The sequence below is a fragment of the Arachis hypogaea genome, chromosome 4, assembly GCF_003086295.3.
Source record: "Arachis hypogaea cultivar Tifrunner chromosome 4, arahy.Tifrunner.gnm2.J5K5, whole genome shotgun sequence".
Lineage (NCBI taxonomy): Eukaryota > Viridiplantae > Streptophyta > Magnoliopsida > Fabales > Fabaceae > Arachis > Arachis hypogaea.
The window spans coordinates 2,081,984-2,099,307 of NC_092039.1; the positions used below are offsets into that span (position 1 = coordinate 2,081,984).

The following is a 17,324-nucleotide window of genomic DNA, read 5'->3' on the forward strand; positions in this document are numbered from 1 at the left end:
TGAATGGTTGAAATATATGATGTGGTCATATACGTGATGATGATTATTGATGCCTTAATGGTATGATGTATGAGAAATATGCATGTTGTGATATATGCTTGATGATTGATTATGGTTGAATTGTGGGTGGAACCATGTTGATGGTGAGTATGATATTGATTGTGTACAATGATGATTTATTAGAATTGGTGTTGTTGAAAATTGGCATGAGGAAGAGTATATGATATGTCAATGTGTTTGAGTTTGAGCCACTTGGGTGAAGTGGGTTAAAATGATGGGATAGTGATTTTGGTAAATTGTGATAAAGTGTCAATGTGTGAGTTGGGGAGGCTTGATGTTGAATTTGATATATTTTGATTGATTTCAAAGAAAAGGGATGAAATTGGCATGTTTTGATTGATTTTGAAAAGAGTTGAAAATTGCTTGTTTTGAACATGGCATTTTTGTGGTTTTGTATGAAAAACATAATTTTTGGGCATACTTTGTAGGACATAACTTGGACTACGGATCTCTGTTTTGTGCCAAATCTATTTAGAAATAAAATTGGATCCGGGATGTCCATGATGTTTGAAGAACGGGTGAAAAACGATTTAAAATGAGAAAGTTATGTCTGTTGGAAGATTAGGGGTTGAATCTGTGAATGCCATCCACGTGTGCGCGTGGTGTGCGTGGGCGCGCCGATGTGCTGCACCCAATGCCCAGCCATTTTCCAGAGAATTGTGACAGAAATGTGCCAGTTTTGTGCCTGGGGCACGAGAACACCCACGCGTACGCGTGGCTGACGCATGCGCGTCGCTTGGCAATTTTTCAATCCACGCGTTAGCGTGCATGACGCATACGCGTCGATGAGTTTTGTGGCCATCCACGCGTGCGCGTAGAGTGCGCGTACGCGTGGCCCTGTTTTCATTCCAAAGTTGATTTTTGAGTTTTAAAAGCCAAATCTCATACTTCTACGCCTCCGATCTCACCATTTATGTCTTAAATCATTATGATATGCCTAGCAATGAGAAGAGGAGCTTGGGAATGTGGTAACTTGCGAGTGAAGCAAGAGAAAAATGAATGATCAATGAGGATTAGGCATGATTATGTGAGATGCGGAGGATGGTGGTGGAAGTGCTTGTTATGCCATGGGCCGAAGGGCCGTAATTGTTAATGAATTGGCTGGTTATGGATTTAACTGTGAGCCGAATGGCTAGATTATTGCCGTGTTACGGCGGAGCCATGATTATGGCTAAGTATAAATGCATATATGCTGTTGAATGAGTTGTGAATGTTGCACTTCCACTGTTGGAGATGAGAGTTTCCCTGGGAGGAAGCAGTGGCTAGCCACCACGTGCTCCAGGTTGAGACTCGAAGCTCTTTTGACCCTATGTCGTCAGGGTGGCCGGGCACTGTGAAAGCCCCGGATGAGCTCACCCCCGTAAATATTCACCAGTGAGGGTGATGGATATGGATCATGATTATGATCAAGTTTATATTGAGTATAACTCGAGTTGGGGAGATACGACAGAGGGACAGTCCAATGGTTAGCTACCAGGACTTGTCGGGTTAGCTTTATAACCGACAGATGATATCATCAGCCATTAGGGATAGGCATTCATCATATGCATACTATGTGAATTGATTGAGATTGCCTATTTGACTGCATATTACCTGCTATTTGTCTAAATATCTTACTTGTTCCTGTTTGTATATCTCTTGTCTGATATATCTGTGTTTGCTATATTATACTCCTGCTGGTGGTTGGGAGGTTTGAAGGAAGTGAAAAGGGAAGTATTATTTTAGACTGAAGAATCTTTAGTCAGATGCCCTTTTTGGTTTAGCTTGTTTATAAGCTTTGAATTATTTGGAGGAAGTTCTAGGATTGTCTTTTCGACTTTCCTCTATTATTATGTATTATATATGTGAAAGCTGTTGCCATGCTGGGGACCTCTGGTTCTCACCCATGCGGATTTTGTGGTTTTTCAGATGCAGGACGTGAGGTTTCCCGCTGAGGCATGCTGGAGACTTCTAGATTTGCGAAGATCCTTTGTTCTCGGGACTATGTTTTGGTTTATATGTTTTGCTTAGATACTTTTATCTCCATTAAATAATACAACTATGATGACTTCTCTTATGGGAGATTTTGGAGAATAGGTTTCTGTATTTGTGTCCCTTTGGGTTTCCTTTGGGGTTTTTCTTATTTTATCATATGTATATATTGCTATGCTCGGACCGGTTATCTTCGCAGCCGGATTTTGAGTCTTGATATTCCTGTTTTTGACACTCCTTTGTATATATAATCTCGCGTTGGTTTATCCTTGTTCGTTACGTTATCGATCGAAGTGTTGTGCATTCGAGTTGCGATTTTTGTTTACCCCTTTTTTTACAAAGGCTCCTAGTTATAATCAATCATTCATACTATTATACGTACTAAATTTTTTTTAGAGGTCGTAATACCTTGCCATCTCTGAATTATGACTTAAGCATAAGACTCTGTATGGTAGGATGTTACATTATGGTATCAGAGCAGTTCGTTCCTGTAGAGCCTGAGGGACGGACTGACTATGCTTCTGTGCATTCTCTGTATGTGTGTTATGTGCTATTAGTATATCTGCTTGATATAATTGGCATAAATGTTCATGAGCATGCATTTGGGACTTTGAAGCTCTAGACTTCCGATATTGAGACTGATCAACTTAATATCGATTGTTTGGTGTGTATAGGGACCAGATGGCGCCTCGTGGACGCGGTAGAGGCCATGAAATAGGTCGTACTAATGCTTGTGCACCGGAGATTAACCCTAACGATCCGGTGAACTTTATGACGGCGTTGGAGAATATGGCTGCTGCTATGCAAGCCACTGCTGAGGCTCTTGGTCAACAGATGAACAACCATAGTAATGATGGACGTGGAGTTCAGGGCCCAATGACACTGGCAAATTTTTTGAAGGTTAATCCACCTAAGTTCAATAGAACTACTAGCCCGACAGAGGCTGATACATGGTTTCAGGCTATGGAGCGAGCACTACAAGTGCAAGTGGTACCTGAAGGACAGCGTGTCGAGTTTGCTACCTATTTGCTCACTGGTGAAGCGTCGCATTGGTGGCAAGGTATCCGACATCTTTTGCAGCAGGGTGATGACTATATCACCTGGAATGTCTTCCAAGAGGAATTCTATAAGAAGTACTTTCCGACTTCTGCCAGGACGGCTAAGGAACTTGAGTTACTGCAGCTGAAGTAGGGTACCATGTCCGTATCTGAGTATACTGACAAGTTTGAAGAGCTATTCAGGTTCTCTCGTATGTGTCAAGGGACTCCGGTGGAATATGAGGAATGTAAGTGTGTTAAGTATGAAGGAGGACTCTGGAGCGATATCTTCAACTCAGTGAGACCAATGGAGATCAAAACTTTCTCCGAATTGGTGGACAAGTGTAGAGTTGCTGAAGAGTGTGTGAAGAAGGCAGCTGCTGAGAGAGGGAATCACAAAGGTTTATTCCCACAGAACCGAGGGAAGAGCTTTGCACCTAGAGGTTCACCTTTTAAGAGGGGAAGCTCTTTCAGGAGGCCCAACAACAACAACTTCCAAGGGAAAAGGTATGGGAAGCAGCCTCAGAATGAACAAGCTTGCACTAGGTGTGGTAGTCACCATCCGGGAACCCCGTGCAAGACCGGGTGGGGCTTATGCTACAATTGTGGAAAGGCGGGACATAAAGCCGCCAACTATCCAGAGAAGCAGAAACAAGGTGCTGGGAAAGCACAACAGACTAGTCGGGTGTTCACCACCTCAGTTATAGGTGCCGAGGGATCCGAGACACTCATTCGAGGTAACTGTGAAATGGCTGGTCAAACTTTAAATGCTTTATTTGATTTGGGAGCATCACATTCATTCATTGCATTTGAGAAAGCCCATGAGTTAGGATTGAATATTGTAACATTAGGTTATGACCTAAAAGTGTATAATGCTACCCATGAAACCATGGTAACTAGGCTAGGATGCCTGAAAGTTTCGTTTAGGTTCAAGCAGCGCGATTTTGTTCATAATTTAGTCTGCTTGCCGATGATCGGTCTTGATCTTATCTTGGGATTGGACTGGTTATCTGAGAACCATGTCCTGCTGGATTGTTCTACAAAGTCGGTGTACTTTATGCCGGGAGATATAGAAGGGCCGTCGTGGTGAATAATTATTACTTGAATTCGATGATGGTAAACTGTTCCGGAACCGAATGTCAGGGTATCCTGTTGTTAACCGCGGGTGTTTCGGGTGATGATCAAAGGTTGGATCAAATTCCGGTAGTGTGTGAGTTTCCGGAAGTGTTTTCCAATGATATTGATGAATTTTTACCTAACCGAGAGGTTGAGTTTGCTATTGAGTTGGTGCCTGGGGCGGGACCAATCTCAAGTGCTCCTTATAGGATGTTACCGTTAGAGATGGATGAGCTAAAGTCTCAGTTAGAGGATTTGTTGGGTAAGAATTTTATCCGACCAAGTGTCTCTCCATGGGGTGCTCCAGTGTTACTGGTAAAGAAGAAAGATGGGAATATGCGACTCTGTGTGGATTACAGGCAGCTAAACAAGGTCACAATAAAGAATAAGTACCCATTGCCGAGAATTGATGATCTCATGGATCAGTTACAAGGAGCTGGAGTTTTCTCCAACATCGATTTGCGATCCGGTTATCATCAGATAAGGGTGAGGGGTGAGGATATCCCTAAGACCGCTTTCAGGACTCAATATGGTCATTACGAGTACACTGTAATGTCTTTTGGGTTGACAAATGCTCCAGCAGTATTCATGGATTATATGAATAGAGTTTTCCGTCTGTTTCTGGATAAATTCGTTGTTGTTTTCATTGATGACATACTGATTTACTCCAAGACTGAAGAAGAGCATGCAGAACACTTGAGGACCGTGTTGCAGATTCTAAAGGAGAAGAAACTCTATGCAAAACTGGTCTAAGTGTGAGTTTTGGAAGAGTGAGGTGAAGTTTTTGGGCCACGTGGTGAGTAAAAAGGGAATAGCCGTAGATCCAACTAAGGTGGAGGCTGTGATGGATTGGAAGCAACCAACCACCGTAACAGAGATAAGGAGTTTTCTGGGCTTAGCTGGCTATTACTGAAGGTTTATCAAGGGCTTTTTACAGATAGCTTTGCCAATGACAAAGTTAACCCGCAAAGACACTCCGTTTGTTTGGACTCCTGAATGCGATGAGAGCTTTCAGACTTTGAAGAAAAAGTTGACCACTGCACATGTGTTAGTGTTACCTGAGCCGAACGAGCCATTTGAGGTGTACTGTGATGCCTCATTGAAGGGTCTAGGGTGCGTGCTGATGCAGCATCATAATGTGGTGGCGTATGCCTCACGGCAGTTGAGACCGCATGAAGTTAATTATCCTGTGCACAATTTGGAACTTGTTGCGGTCGTGTTTGCGCTAAAGGTGTGGAGGCATTATCTCTATGGGGTTAAGTTCCAAGTTTTCTCTGATCATAAGAGCTTGAAGTACCTCTTTGATCAGAAAGAGCTTAATATGAGGCAGAGGAGGTGGATGGAATTATTGAAGGACTACGACTTTGAGTTGAATTATCATCCGGGAAAGGCGAATGTAGTGGCGGATGCGTTAAGTCGGAAGTCGTTATATGCGGCTTGGATGATGCTTCAAGAGGAGAAGTTGCTCAAGGGATTCGAGAGTCTGAAAATTGGTACTCGAGAAGTATCCGGAACTTTGTGTTTGAGCCGATTAGAAATCTCAAGTGACTTTAAGTCTGAACTCCTAAAGGCTCATCAAAAGGATGAAGCGTTATGGAAGGTGTTACCGGCGATTGAGCAAGGAAAATAGTGGAGAGTGTCGGAAGAAAAAGATGGGTTATGGAGATTCAAGGGTAGGATCATTGTGTCGGATGTTGGCACTTTGAGGCAGGATATTTTAAAAGAGGCACACAAAAGAGGATTCTCCATTCACCCAGGAAGTACTAAGATGTACCATGATTTAAAGGCGAGGTTTTGGTGGCTGGGTATGAAAAATGATGTGGCGAAATATGTTTCAAGATGCTTAACTTGTCAAAAGGTAAAGATTGAACATCAAAAACCTGCCGGGATGTTGCAACCTTTAGAGATTCCACAATGAAAGTGGGAAAGTATTGCAATGAACTTTGTGTCAGGATTGCCAAGGACTAGGGCTGGTTTTGATGCTATCTGGGTGATTGTGGACCGACTGACGAAGTCCGCTCACTTTTTACCCATTCGGATGACTTACACCCTTGAGGAGCTAGCACGGTTATACGTAAAGGAGATTGTGAGACTTCATGGTGTACCTGCTACTATAATCTCTGATAGAGATCCTCGTTTCACTTCAAGGTTTTGGGGTGCATTTCAGAAAGCTTTTGGAACCCGACTAAGCTTGAGCACGGCTTACCATCCTCAAACAGATGGTCAATCCGAGAGGATGATCTAAACACTAGAGGATATGTTGAGAGCGTGTGTTTTGGACCAACCGGCGAGTTGGGATCGGTATATGCCGTTAGTGGAGTTTGCATACAATAATAGTTACCATGCGAGCATCGGAATGGCTCCGTATGAGGCCTTGTATGGGAGGAAATGTCAATCTCCACTATGTTGGTATGAAGCTGGAAAGAAAGGCTTGTTGGGGCCGGAGATGATAGCTGAGACCACTGAACAAGTCAAGAAAATCTGAGATAGGATGCTTACGATGCAGAGTCGTCAGAAGAGTTACACTGATCAGAGGCAAAAACCCTTGGAATTTGAGGAAGGAGATCATGTTTTCCTTAAGATTACTCCAACTACAGGAGTAGTAGGGCGATTAAGGCAAAGAAGTTGAATCCTAGATATATTGGTCCATTTCAGATCCTGGAGAGGGTTGGACCGGTGGCGTATCAGATGGCTCTACCACCACACCTTTCGAAACTGCAGGACGTATTTCACGTGTCGCAGCTTCGGAAGTACACTCCTGATGCTAGTCATGTATTAGAACCTGAATCGGTTCAGTTAAGAGAAGATTTGACGCTTCCAATGGCTCCAGTCAGAATTGATGATACTAGTATCAAACAGTTGTGTGGAAAAGAGGTTTCATTAGTCAAAGTGGCATGGAGTCGAGGTGGTGTTGAGGAACACACTTGGGAAATTGAGTCGGAGATGCGAACGGATTATCCGCACTTATTCTCAGGTAATTGCATTTGAATTTTGTGGGCAAAATTCCCAATTAGGTGGGTAGAATGTAAGACCCGGTTAATTAATGGCTAATTAACCCATAAATGAGAATTTATTCTAGAAAGCCAAAAATGTGATTTTTATGGCTTAATATGATAGAGGAGATTGAGACGAGAATTTTGGTACCAATTTTGTGGAATTCGGACCAAGATTGGACCGAACGGGCCAAACCGGGCCAACCGGATCCAAAGTGGGCCCTTGGCCCAACTAAACTAAACCAAAATCCTAGTTTTCAGCACTCTCTCTTCCCATTTGATACACACACACGCTGAAATGGTGGAGGGAGGAGAAGAATACTCTCTCAAACTTCTATCTCTCACTTGATCTTCAAACCACCATAACTTTTGATCTAGAGCTCCGATTACCGCACCGTTTACGGCCACGCTTTCATCGCGAAGAGCTCTACAAAACCCATACCATCAATCTTAAGGTAAGCCACTTTTTGCTCTTCGAATTTCCAGCTTTGATTTCGAGTTTCATGAGCAAAAATGTTGAGATTTTGGGCTCCTTGATGTTATAGGACCCAACTCTCTTGAAGAAGAAGGTTAATCTTGTCTCCTTGGACCTTGGGTGTGGTAAGATTTTCAACCCTAGTGTAAATTGTTGTTCTATGATGTTTAGGTATTGAGATGTTGTGTATGGGTATGATGATTGTGGCTTAGGTTGTGTATGTATGAATATTGGAGCTTGATTGGTGATTTTGAAAAGCTTGAAAAAGGATTTGGCAGTGAAAAATCTGTTCTTGGAAGTGTTGAGGCCTTGAGAGCTTGGGAAAAAGTGGTTTGGAAGTGCTCCGGTTGAGCTTGGGAAATCGGCTAAGGTATGGTCTGGGTTTCTCGTATCTAATATATAATGTGGAAGGAAATACTTAGACTAGAGGCCAAAGATAGGCATTGAATTGTTGATGTTGTTGAATGGTTGAAATATATGATGTGGTCATATATGTGATGATGATTATTGATGCCTTAATGGTATGATGTATGAGAAATATGCATGTTGTGATATATGCTTGATGATTGATTATGGTTGAATTGTGGGTGGAACCATGTTGATGGTGAGTATGATATTGATTGTGTACAATGATGATTTATTGGAATTGGTGTTGTTGAAAATTGGCATGAGGAAGAGTATATGATATGTCAATGTGTTTGAGTTTGAGCCACTTGGGTGAAGTGGGTTAAAATGATGGGATAGTGATTTTGGTGAATTATGGTAAAGTATCAATGTGTGAGTTGAGGAGGCTTGATGTTGAATTTGATATATTTTGATTGATTTCAAAGAAAAGGGATGAAATTGGCATGTTTTGATTGATTTTGAAAAGAGTTGAAAATGGCTTGTTTTGAAAATGGCATTTTTGTGGTTTTGTATGAAAAACATGGTTTTTGGGCATACTTTGACGGGACATAACTTGGACTACGGATCTCTGTTTTGTGCCAAATCTATTTAGAAATAAAATTGGATCCGGGATGTCCATGCCGTTTGAAGAACGGGTGAAAAATGATTTAAAATGAGAAAGTTATGTCCGTTGGAAGATTGGGGGTTGAATCTGTGAATTCTGCAGCTTTTAACTTAGAAAATTGTTAGCAGAATGACCCCCTCGCGCGTAGGCGCACTGGGCGCGTACGCGCCGTTCTTCTAAAAAGCGCCATCCACGCGTGCGCGTGGTGTGCGCGGGCGCGCCGATGTGCTACACCTAATGTCCAGCCATTTTCCAGAGAGTTGTACCAGAACTGTGCCAGTTTTGTGCCTGGGGCACGAGAACACCCACGCGTACGCGTGGCTGACGCATGCGCGTCGCTTGACAATTTTTCAATCCACGCGTTAGCGTGCATGACGCATACGCGTTGATGAGTTTTGTGGACATCCACGCGTGCGCGTGGAGTGCGCGTACGCGTGGCCCTGTTTTCATCCCAAAGTTGATTTTTGAGTTTTAAAAGCCAAATCTCATACTTCTACGCCTTCGATCTCACCATTTATGTCTTAAATCATTATGATATGCCTAGCAATGAGAAAAGGAGCTCGGGAATGTGGTAACTTGCGAGTGAAGCAAGAGAAAAATGAATGATCAATGAGGATCAAGCATGATTTTGTGAGATGCGGAGGATGGTGGTGGAAGTGCTTGTTATGCCATGGGCCGTAGGGCCGTAATTGTTAATGAATTGGATGGTTATGGATTTAACCGTGAGCCGGATGGCTAGATTATTGCCGTGTTACGGCGGAGCCATGATTATGGCTAAGTATAAATGCATATATGCTGTTGAATGAATTGTGAATGTTGCACTTCCACTGTTGGAGATGAGAGTTTCCCTGGGAGGAAGCAGTGGCTAGCCACCACGTGCTCCAGGTTGAGACTCGAAGCTCTTTTGACCCTTTGTCGCCAGGGTGGCCGGGCACTGTGAAAGCCCCGGATGAGCTCACCCCCGTAAATATTCACCAGTGGGGGTGATGGATATGGATCATGATTATGATCAAGTTTATATTGAGTATAACTCGAGTTGGGGAGACACGACAGAGGGATAGTCCAATGGTTAGCTACCAGGACTTGTCGGGTTAGCTCTATAACCGACAGATGATATCATCAGCCACTAGGGACATGCATTCATCATATGCATACTATGTGAATTGATTGAGATTGCCTATTTGACTGCATATTACCTGCTATTTGTCTAAATGTCTTACTTGTTCCTGTTTGTATATCTCTTGTCTGATATATCTGTGTTTGCTATATTATACTCCTGCTGGTGGTTGGGAGGTTTGAAGGAAGTGGAAAGGGAAGTATTATTTTAGACTGAAGAATCTTTAGTCAGATGCCCTTTATGGTTTAGCTTGTTTATAAGCTTTGAATTATTTGGAGGAAGTTCTAGGATTGTCTTTTCGGCTTTTCTCTATTATTATGTATTATATATGTGAAAGCTGTTGCCATGCTGGGGACCTCTGGTTCTCACCCATGCGAATTTTGTGGTTTTTCAGATGCAGGACGTGAGGTTTCCCGCTGAGGCATGCTGGAGACTTCTAGATTTGCGAAGATCCTTTGTTCTCGGGACTATGTTTTGGTTTATATGTTTTGCTTAGATACTTTTATCTCCATTAAATAATACAACTGTGATGACTCCTCTTATGGGAGATTTTGGAGAATAGGTTTCTGTATTTGTGTCCCTTTGGGTTTCCTTTGGGGTTTTCCTTATTTTATCATATGAATATATTGCTATGCTCAGACCGGTTATCTTCGTAGCCGGATTTTGAGTCTTGATATTCCTGTTTTTGACACTCCTTTGTATATATAATCTCGCGTTGGTTTATCCTTGTTCGTTACGTTATCGATCGGAGTGTTGCGCATTCGAGTTGCGATTTTTGTTTACCCCTTTTTCTACAAAGGCTCCTAGTTATAATCAATCATTCATACTACTATACGTACTAAATTTTTATTTTTAGAGGTCGTAATACCTTGTCATATCTGAATTATGACTTAAGCATAAGACTCTGTATGGTAGGGTGTTACATCAGGAATATGTAGTCCCCATACCACAACCAATTATCACGTTCATTCTAGTCAAACTTTCTTTTGACTAGTCAATTGTATCCACTCCTAACTGAGTAGAATCTAAAAGATGCCACACCCACGACCAACCCGAACTCTCTCCAACATTCAAATTCAGATTATAAGCATTCAGACAATGTTTGACATTTTTTGGAATGTTAGAGAAAACATCGTGGAGATTCCATTATTGACCATCTTTCCAAATGTCTAATAGTTAAATCAGATTCAGATATATGTACAAAAGGGACATCTTGAGCAATTGGGCCCTCAATACTCCAATTGTCAAACAAAAAAGATTGATCAAGCGACTTAACGCACCAAGAGAAGACATCTTTAAGAGTACCAAAAGTCTTTGAGATACTCTTCCAAACATGAGATACTCTTCTAAATTGAGACAATTGAAACTTTAACGACTAAATTGAAATTCGAATATAACTTCAACACCAAACTGAATATTTTTTCTCGAATTTGACATGATCTAATGGAGTAACTCGTGTCAATAAGGGCCAAAATTGGAACTTTTTTTTGGAGAGTCCAACATAAAAATAAATAAATAAATAAGTTTGTAATATTTTAGTTTGTAGATATTTACATTTTTAAAATTTTAAAAATATATTAAAGTTTTTAATTATTTTAAATCTTGACATATTAATTTATATTATTCATTTGAATTTGTTAGATTCAACAAAAAAAATCAAGCGTGACTTTGATTATATTAATCTGGTCGATATAGATACTCACGTAGGAGAATTTTTTAAATAGGATAAATTATGAATAACAAGTAGGGTTAAAAAATAATTGATGATATTTTTAAATTGATTTTTTTATATTTATCCATTTAAAAATTATAATATAGGTATTTGTATTATTTAATTTACAATAATCTTATTTTAGTCATATTATTTATAATTACACCAATACGTTATAACATATTGAATTTTATTAATCATATATGAAGATGCAATATAAATCTATATCATTTTAGTAATTATTCAAAAAAAATTTATACAAAAATATAACATAAAATAATAAAATATATTCAAATTAAATAGATTAGTAAAAAAGAATAAAACTAAAAATATTAATAAAAAATAAATTAAATAAATATTCTTTATACATCGCACACAGATATATATACTAATTGATAATAGATAACAAATATTTTTAAAAAATAAAGTTGTAAATATTTGGAAAGCACAAGCTAAGGGTACTTCCAGGAGAAAAAAAAGGAAGACGGGGAGTACAAGTTTATGACCAACAAATGATTATCAAATGCATAATATATTGATATATGCTTATAATAAATAATAAAAAATGAGAACAGCACAGTATACAAGCGATTAGGGCTTGTAATTATTACAAGTTTATTAATGCCTAATCCACCAAAACGTGCTGCAACTCTTACGTCATATACACGCGCTATATTCACGCGTTTCACGTTTTTTTTTTTTTACCTCTTTTTCTTCTTCTTCTTTCTCCGTGCTTCCTCTTCCTCTTCCTCTTCCTCCTCCTCCTCTTCTTCTTCTTCTTCTTCTTCTTCTTCTTCTTCTTCTTCTTCTTCTTCTTTCTCTGTGTCTCTTTTTCTTCTCTTCCTCCCTCTTTTTTTATTGAAATTTCTTCTCCTCTTTTCGTTTTCTCTTTCTCCTTCATCAAAATCACCAGAAAAAACGAAGAAACATTATTCAAGGTACGTTTCTTGCCTTCTCTTTCTCCTTCTTCTTCTTCTTCTTGCTACACGTTCTTCTTCCTCTTCCTGTTCTTCTTCTTCATTTACGTGTTTTTCTCTTTGTTTTCTTTCTTCGTTATTCTCGGTTTCCATTGTTTTTTGACATCAAGTTCTAAAATCGTTTTTGAAGAAGAAGAAGCAACAGAAGATGAGGAGGAAAAAGAGAGAGAGTTCTGAATTATGCATAAGGTGTACTTCAACGAATTTTGGGTGTATTTCTTAAATTCTTTGGGTGTATTTTTGTAATCCTTTGGGTGTATTTCTATAATTCTTTGGGTGTATTTCTATAAATCCTTTGGATATATTTCTGTAATCCTTTGGGTGTATTTCTGTAATCGTTTGGTTTATTTCTGTAACTGTTTGGGTGTATTTCTATAATTCTTTGGGTGTATTGATTTCAAGAAGAAATATACTGTCTCTCCCTATATTGGGTGTATTTCTTAAATCCTTTGGGTGTATTTCTTAAATCCTTTGGGTGTATTTCTGTAATCGTTTGGTTTATTTCTGTAACTGTTTGGGTGTATTTCTGTAATTCTTTGAATGTATTTCTATAATCGTTTGGGTGTATTTTTGTAATCGTTCGGGTGTATTTTTGTAATCGTTCGGGTGTATTTCTGAAGTTCCATCATCTTCAAAACAATTTCAAAGCTTGATTTCAGAAACCATGAAAATCGAAAAAAACAGAAGGAGATCGAAGGCAAAGAGAGAACGCTTTTCCATACAAATCATACAAGTCATTTATATTCACGCTTCTTCTTCTTCTTCTTCTTCTTCTTCTTCTTCTTCTTCTTCTTCTTCTTCTTCTTCTTCTGTAACGCGCGTATTAGGCCCATCTTCTTCTGCTTCTTCTTCTGTAACGCGCGTGTTAGGCCCAACTTGTAAGACTTGTAAACAAAAATGACTTGTTAAAATCCGCAACAGAGGTGTAAATTTAATTTTTTATCGGGTGTATTTATAGTCTGCGTTTGGGTGTATTATACAGATCTCTATGGAGACCGTCATATATGGGTTCCAATCTATCTGGATCACCACTTCATATTATAATACCTGTAAATCAGACATTTTGAATACACCAGAGAGAGTTTAATTATGGAAAAAAAATTACTTATAATTGGATCAAATATATTTACACCATGTGTTCAATTTCTTACAAGAGTATATAACAGTTACATTAATCAGTGACAATATCATTAGAATCTATCTGACAAAATGGACTCAATAACAATGAGGATGGCCTGGACAGTCTTATTACATCACTTCTCCTCGCTCATATTTCTGAATTTCTCACTCAACAGATGGGTTGCACACTTTAGGTCCTTGATTTGCTATAAACAAAGCAAAATTAGAGTTAGATATATTTCTATTATGAAAAACTGATTTGATCGAAGACATATATTTGTTCTTACATTTTTTTCAGCTTGGTTTTTGCCTTCCATTTTTACTGCAATGAAAAATACACCCATAGATATCAGTCAGATACACCCATAAATCAACCACATACACGCAAACCAATTTTATAAGTATTTAATGAGATCAGTTCAAAATGATGTTCAATTGACTCAAACAACGATAAATATACAAGCTCTAGCAATATTACAATATCAAGCAATATACACCTAAGGACAAGCAATATTAGAATAGTTGCAATAGTTGATTATATTACATGATATGGGTTTAGGAATATACACCCAACAAATTACACCGTATACACCCAACAATCAACCATATACACCCAACACATTACGCCATATACACCCAACAATCAACCATATACACCCATACAAATTACTCCATATACACCCAATAAATTAAGCAATATACAGCGAAAAATCAGTTACGAGAAGAACTAGAACAAGAAGAACAGTAAAACCTAGAACCACTTTGAAGAACAGTAAAACCTAGAGGAACTTACAAGAAGAGTAAAACCTAGAATAAGAAGAATAGTAAAAACAGTGATATGAGATTTAGAACAAGAAGATCAATAAAACCTAGAAGAACATAGAAGAACAGTAAAACATAGTTCTTTGATTTCGAAATCAGAAACAGAAATGTGAAAAATATACAAGATGAGTAAAACAATAACGTACCTTGAATAATATTTTGTTGATGGTTTCTACTATTATTCGCGACGAGTTCAAATGTCTCTTCAGTTTGGAATGTTGCTCGAAACTTTGTGGTTTGTGTTTTCTTTGAAGGAGAAGAGGAAGAGTTAGCCATGACGAGCGATTATTCCGAAGAGTAACCGTTTGAATGACGCGCGTGGGTTGACGCTCCATTCAAAGGGAGTTAATGCGCGTAGACAAGTTATTGAGTTGGGCTAACTTGTAAGGCTTGTAAGCCTTTTTTGTTTGTATGTGTAGCAGACCCCTAGAAAAAATATATCTTATAATAATTCATTTTTATCCATTAATAACTTAATTTTGACAAAAAATTTAGTTTTCATCAATTGGATAACAAAAAGACAAAAAAAATGTTGAGTTTATATCCTATAATAAAATATTTAAAAGAGAGATTTAAGAAGTTGTAAGTTTGAATTTTTCTATTTTTAATAAAAAAATTCATAATAAATTGAGAAAAATTAAAATAAAGATTAATGTCAAATTATACAACTTTTATTTAGTTGTGCTGTTGTGCATGACATGGCTATCACCTTTATTATTTGACAAAAACTCATGATCTAGTTCTTGGATAGTTGATAACAATACTTAACACGCATAGTGATATTTAGATTCTAGACACCTAATTTTTATTTTAAAATATTTATCAAATTTGAAAAATGAAATCAGATAGAAAGAGTAAGCATTAAAACTGTGAATCTAATAATTTATTATAGAATAGATGTTTACAAATTCGTACACTAATTCTAATATAAAAAGTAACATTCTCCATAAGTTTAACTTAGACCAGAAGACAATGAGACTACTCTACCAAATAAACCAAAAATTCCAATACTAAGGCCGTACACAGTTTTAATTTTCCACGCCCAACTAATTTGACCAAAATTAAAGGAAAAAAGAGAGCAAGAAAATGTTGGGAGGGATCAGCACAGTGGAAGGAAGCCAGAATAGTGCTACGACTGAGAGCCTTGGTCGTTTTGCTGTTGAAGAGCACAATAAGAAAGAGGTTAATATTTTTTTATTCTACTTCCCTTCATTGTCTTGTAATTGCATAATTGGTACATTTTATTTTCGTATTTATTTTATTTTTTAACTTTTGAAGAAATGATTGAGTTATAAGAGTTTAATTTGGTAGAACTTTGATTTCTCCTTAAAAAAAATGGGATAAAATTATTTTAATTTGTTTTAAAAGAAGAGATTAAATTAGGATACATAGTTTAGTAGCATAACTTGGTATAATTTAGTCAAGATTTTTTTTTTCAAAAATTACTCATTACCAAAATTGCAAATAAAATGTTAAATAAAATACTAAGTAAATTTCGGCTCAAGTTTCAGGTTTTATAATTAGAAATCTCTACTCCATATATTTTTACTGAATTTTTAATTAGATTTTTATAATTTTTTTTTGTCGATTGAGTCTCTATACGATATTAAATTTTATAACTAAGTTCATGTCGTAACAAAACATTAAAATTAATGGAATATTTCATTAAACAAAATAAATATACCTAACATTTTAATAGAACATTTCGATAATTTCAATATTTCTGTCACAATAAAAACTTAGTTACAAAATCTGAAATGATATAAGGACTCAATTAAAAAAAAATGTGTATAAAGACTTAATTAAAAATTCAATAAAACTATAAAAACCGATAAAATAATTAAACCTAATTAAAATCTATCTATCTATTTTTCTATCTATTTTATTATATAAAAATTAACACAAAGTTATTATATTGTGAAATAACCTTATGCCATATAATTACTTTTCCTCCTGCCATATCAATTATTTTAAATAGGTAACAATCATTAAAAAAAAATTCTCTTATCATTAATCCATGTCATCTATTTTAAATAAGTGATAATTATTAAAAAAATTTATATTTAAAAAAAAAATATTTTCTTAATAAATACTCTTAATTAATTGAATTTACTACGTATCCTTAAATATTTTAATTATAAAGTAACAGCTAAATGCTATTACTATCTATATTAAAATAATAATAATAATAATTTTCAATTAAAAATATTTAAATTACATATTATTATGGTTTACTTATTATATTATCAACAAAACTATTACCACTATTACTTAATCGATCTTATAATTTTGCATACGAATGGTTAAAAATATATCCAACCACTTTTAACTTTAGCATACGAACATCAAAATTACCCCAGAGTATATATCATTCAACAAATTAAATAAACCAATATTCATATTTGTTTTGTAAGTTTATTTAGTGTTATATGTATAAAATAATCAAATACAACAATACTAAAAAAATAACTACAAAACATTACAAATAACGAACTTTGATTTATATTATTCTGTAATATAATATTGTAAATATAAATAAAATGATAAAGCTGTGTTATACAATCTTTCTTAACAAAATTTGTGATCATTTTGTTTGCACGTAAATTGTGGTGCAGAATACAGTTCTAGAGTTCATTAAGGTAGTAAATGCAAGGGAGCAAGTGGTGTCTGGAACGCTGTACTACATTACCTTGGAGGCCATGGATGGTGAGAAGGAGAAACTGTACGAAGCCAAGGTTTGGGTGAAGCCATGGTTGAACTTCAAGGAGCTGCAGGAGTTCAAGCTCATTGGAGAGGTTGTAGCTTCTGATTGCTCTGGAGCCTGCGATCCTATTAATTAAGGTGTGTTTCAAATAAAATATTTTTATGAGTAGTGACGGATTTAAAATTTTTTATAATATTGTGAAAATGTAAAAAA

General features: G+C 37.1%; 1 protein-coding gene and 1 long non-coding RNA gene across 2 annotated transcripts; one reads left to right on the top strand and one right to left on the bottom strand.

Moving 5' to 3' along the window:
• Positions 1–13,605: 13,605 nt before the first annotated feature.
• Positions 13,606–17,243, bottom strand: LOC140184274 (uncharacterized). The gene is made up of 4 exons (XR_011880698.1): positions 17,097–17,243; positions 14,554–15,563; positions 13,873–13,907; positions 13,606–13,791 (listed from the first exon to the last, which is right to left on the bottom strand). It is a non-coding gene; the product is annotated as an uncharacterized lncRNA (long non-coding RNA).
• On the top strand, positions 15,457–17,247 carry LOC112794148 (cysteine proteinase inhibitor-like). The gene is made up of 2 exons (XM_025836271.2): positions 15,457–15,589; positions 17,023–17,247. Exons 1-2 carry the CDS (start codon positions 15,494–15,496, stop codon positions 17,245–17,247), a joined length of 321 nt encoding a protein of 106 aa, XP_025692056.1. The 5' UTR covers positions 15,457–15,493.
• The last annotated feature ends 77 nt before the right edge of the window (positions 17,248–17,324 follow it).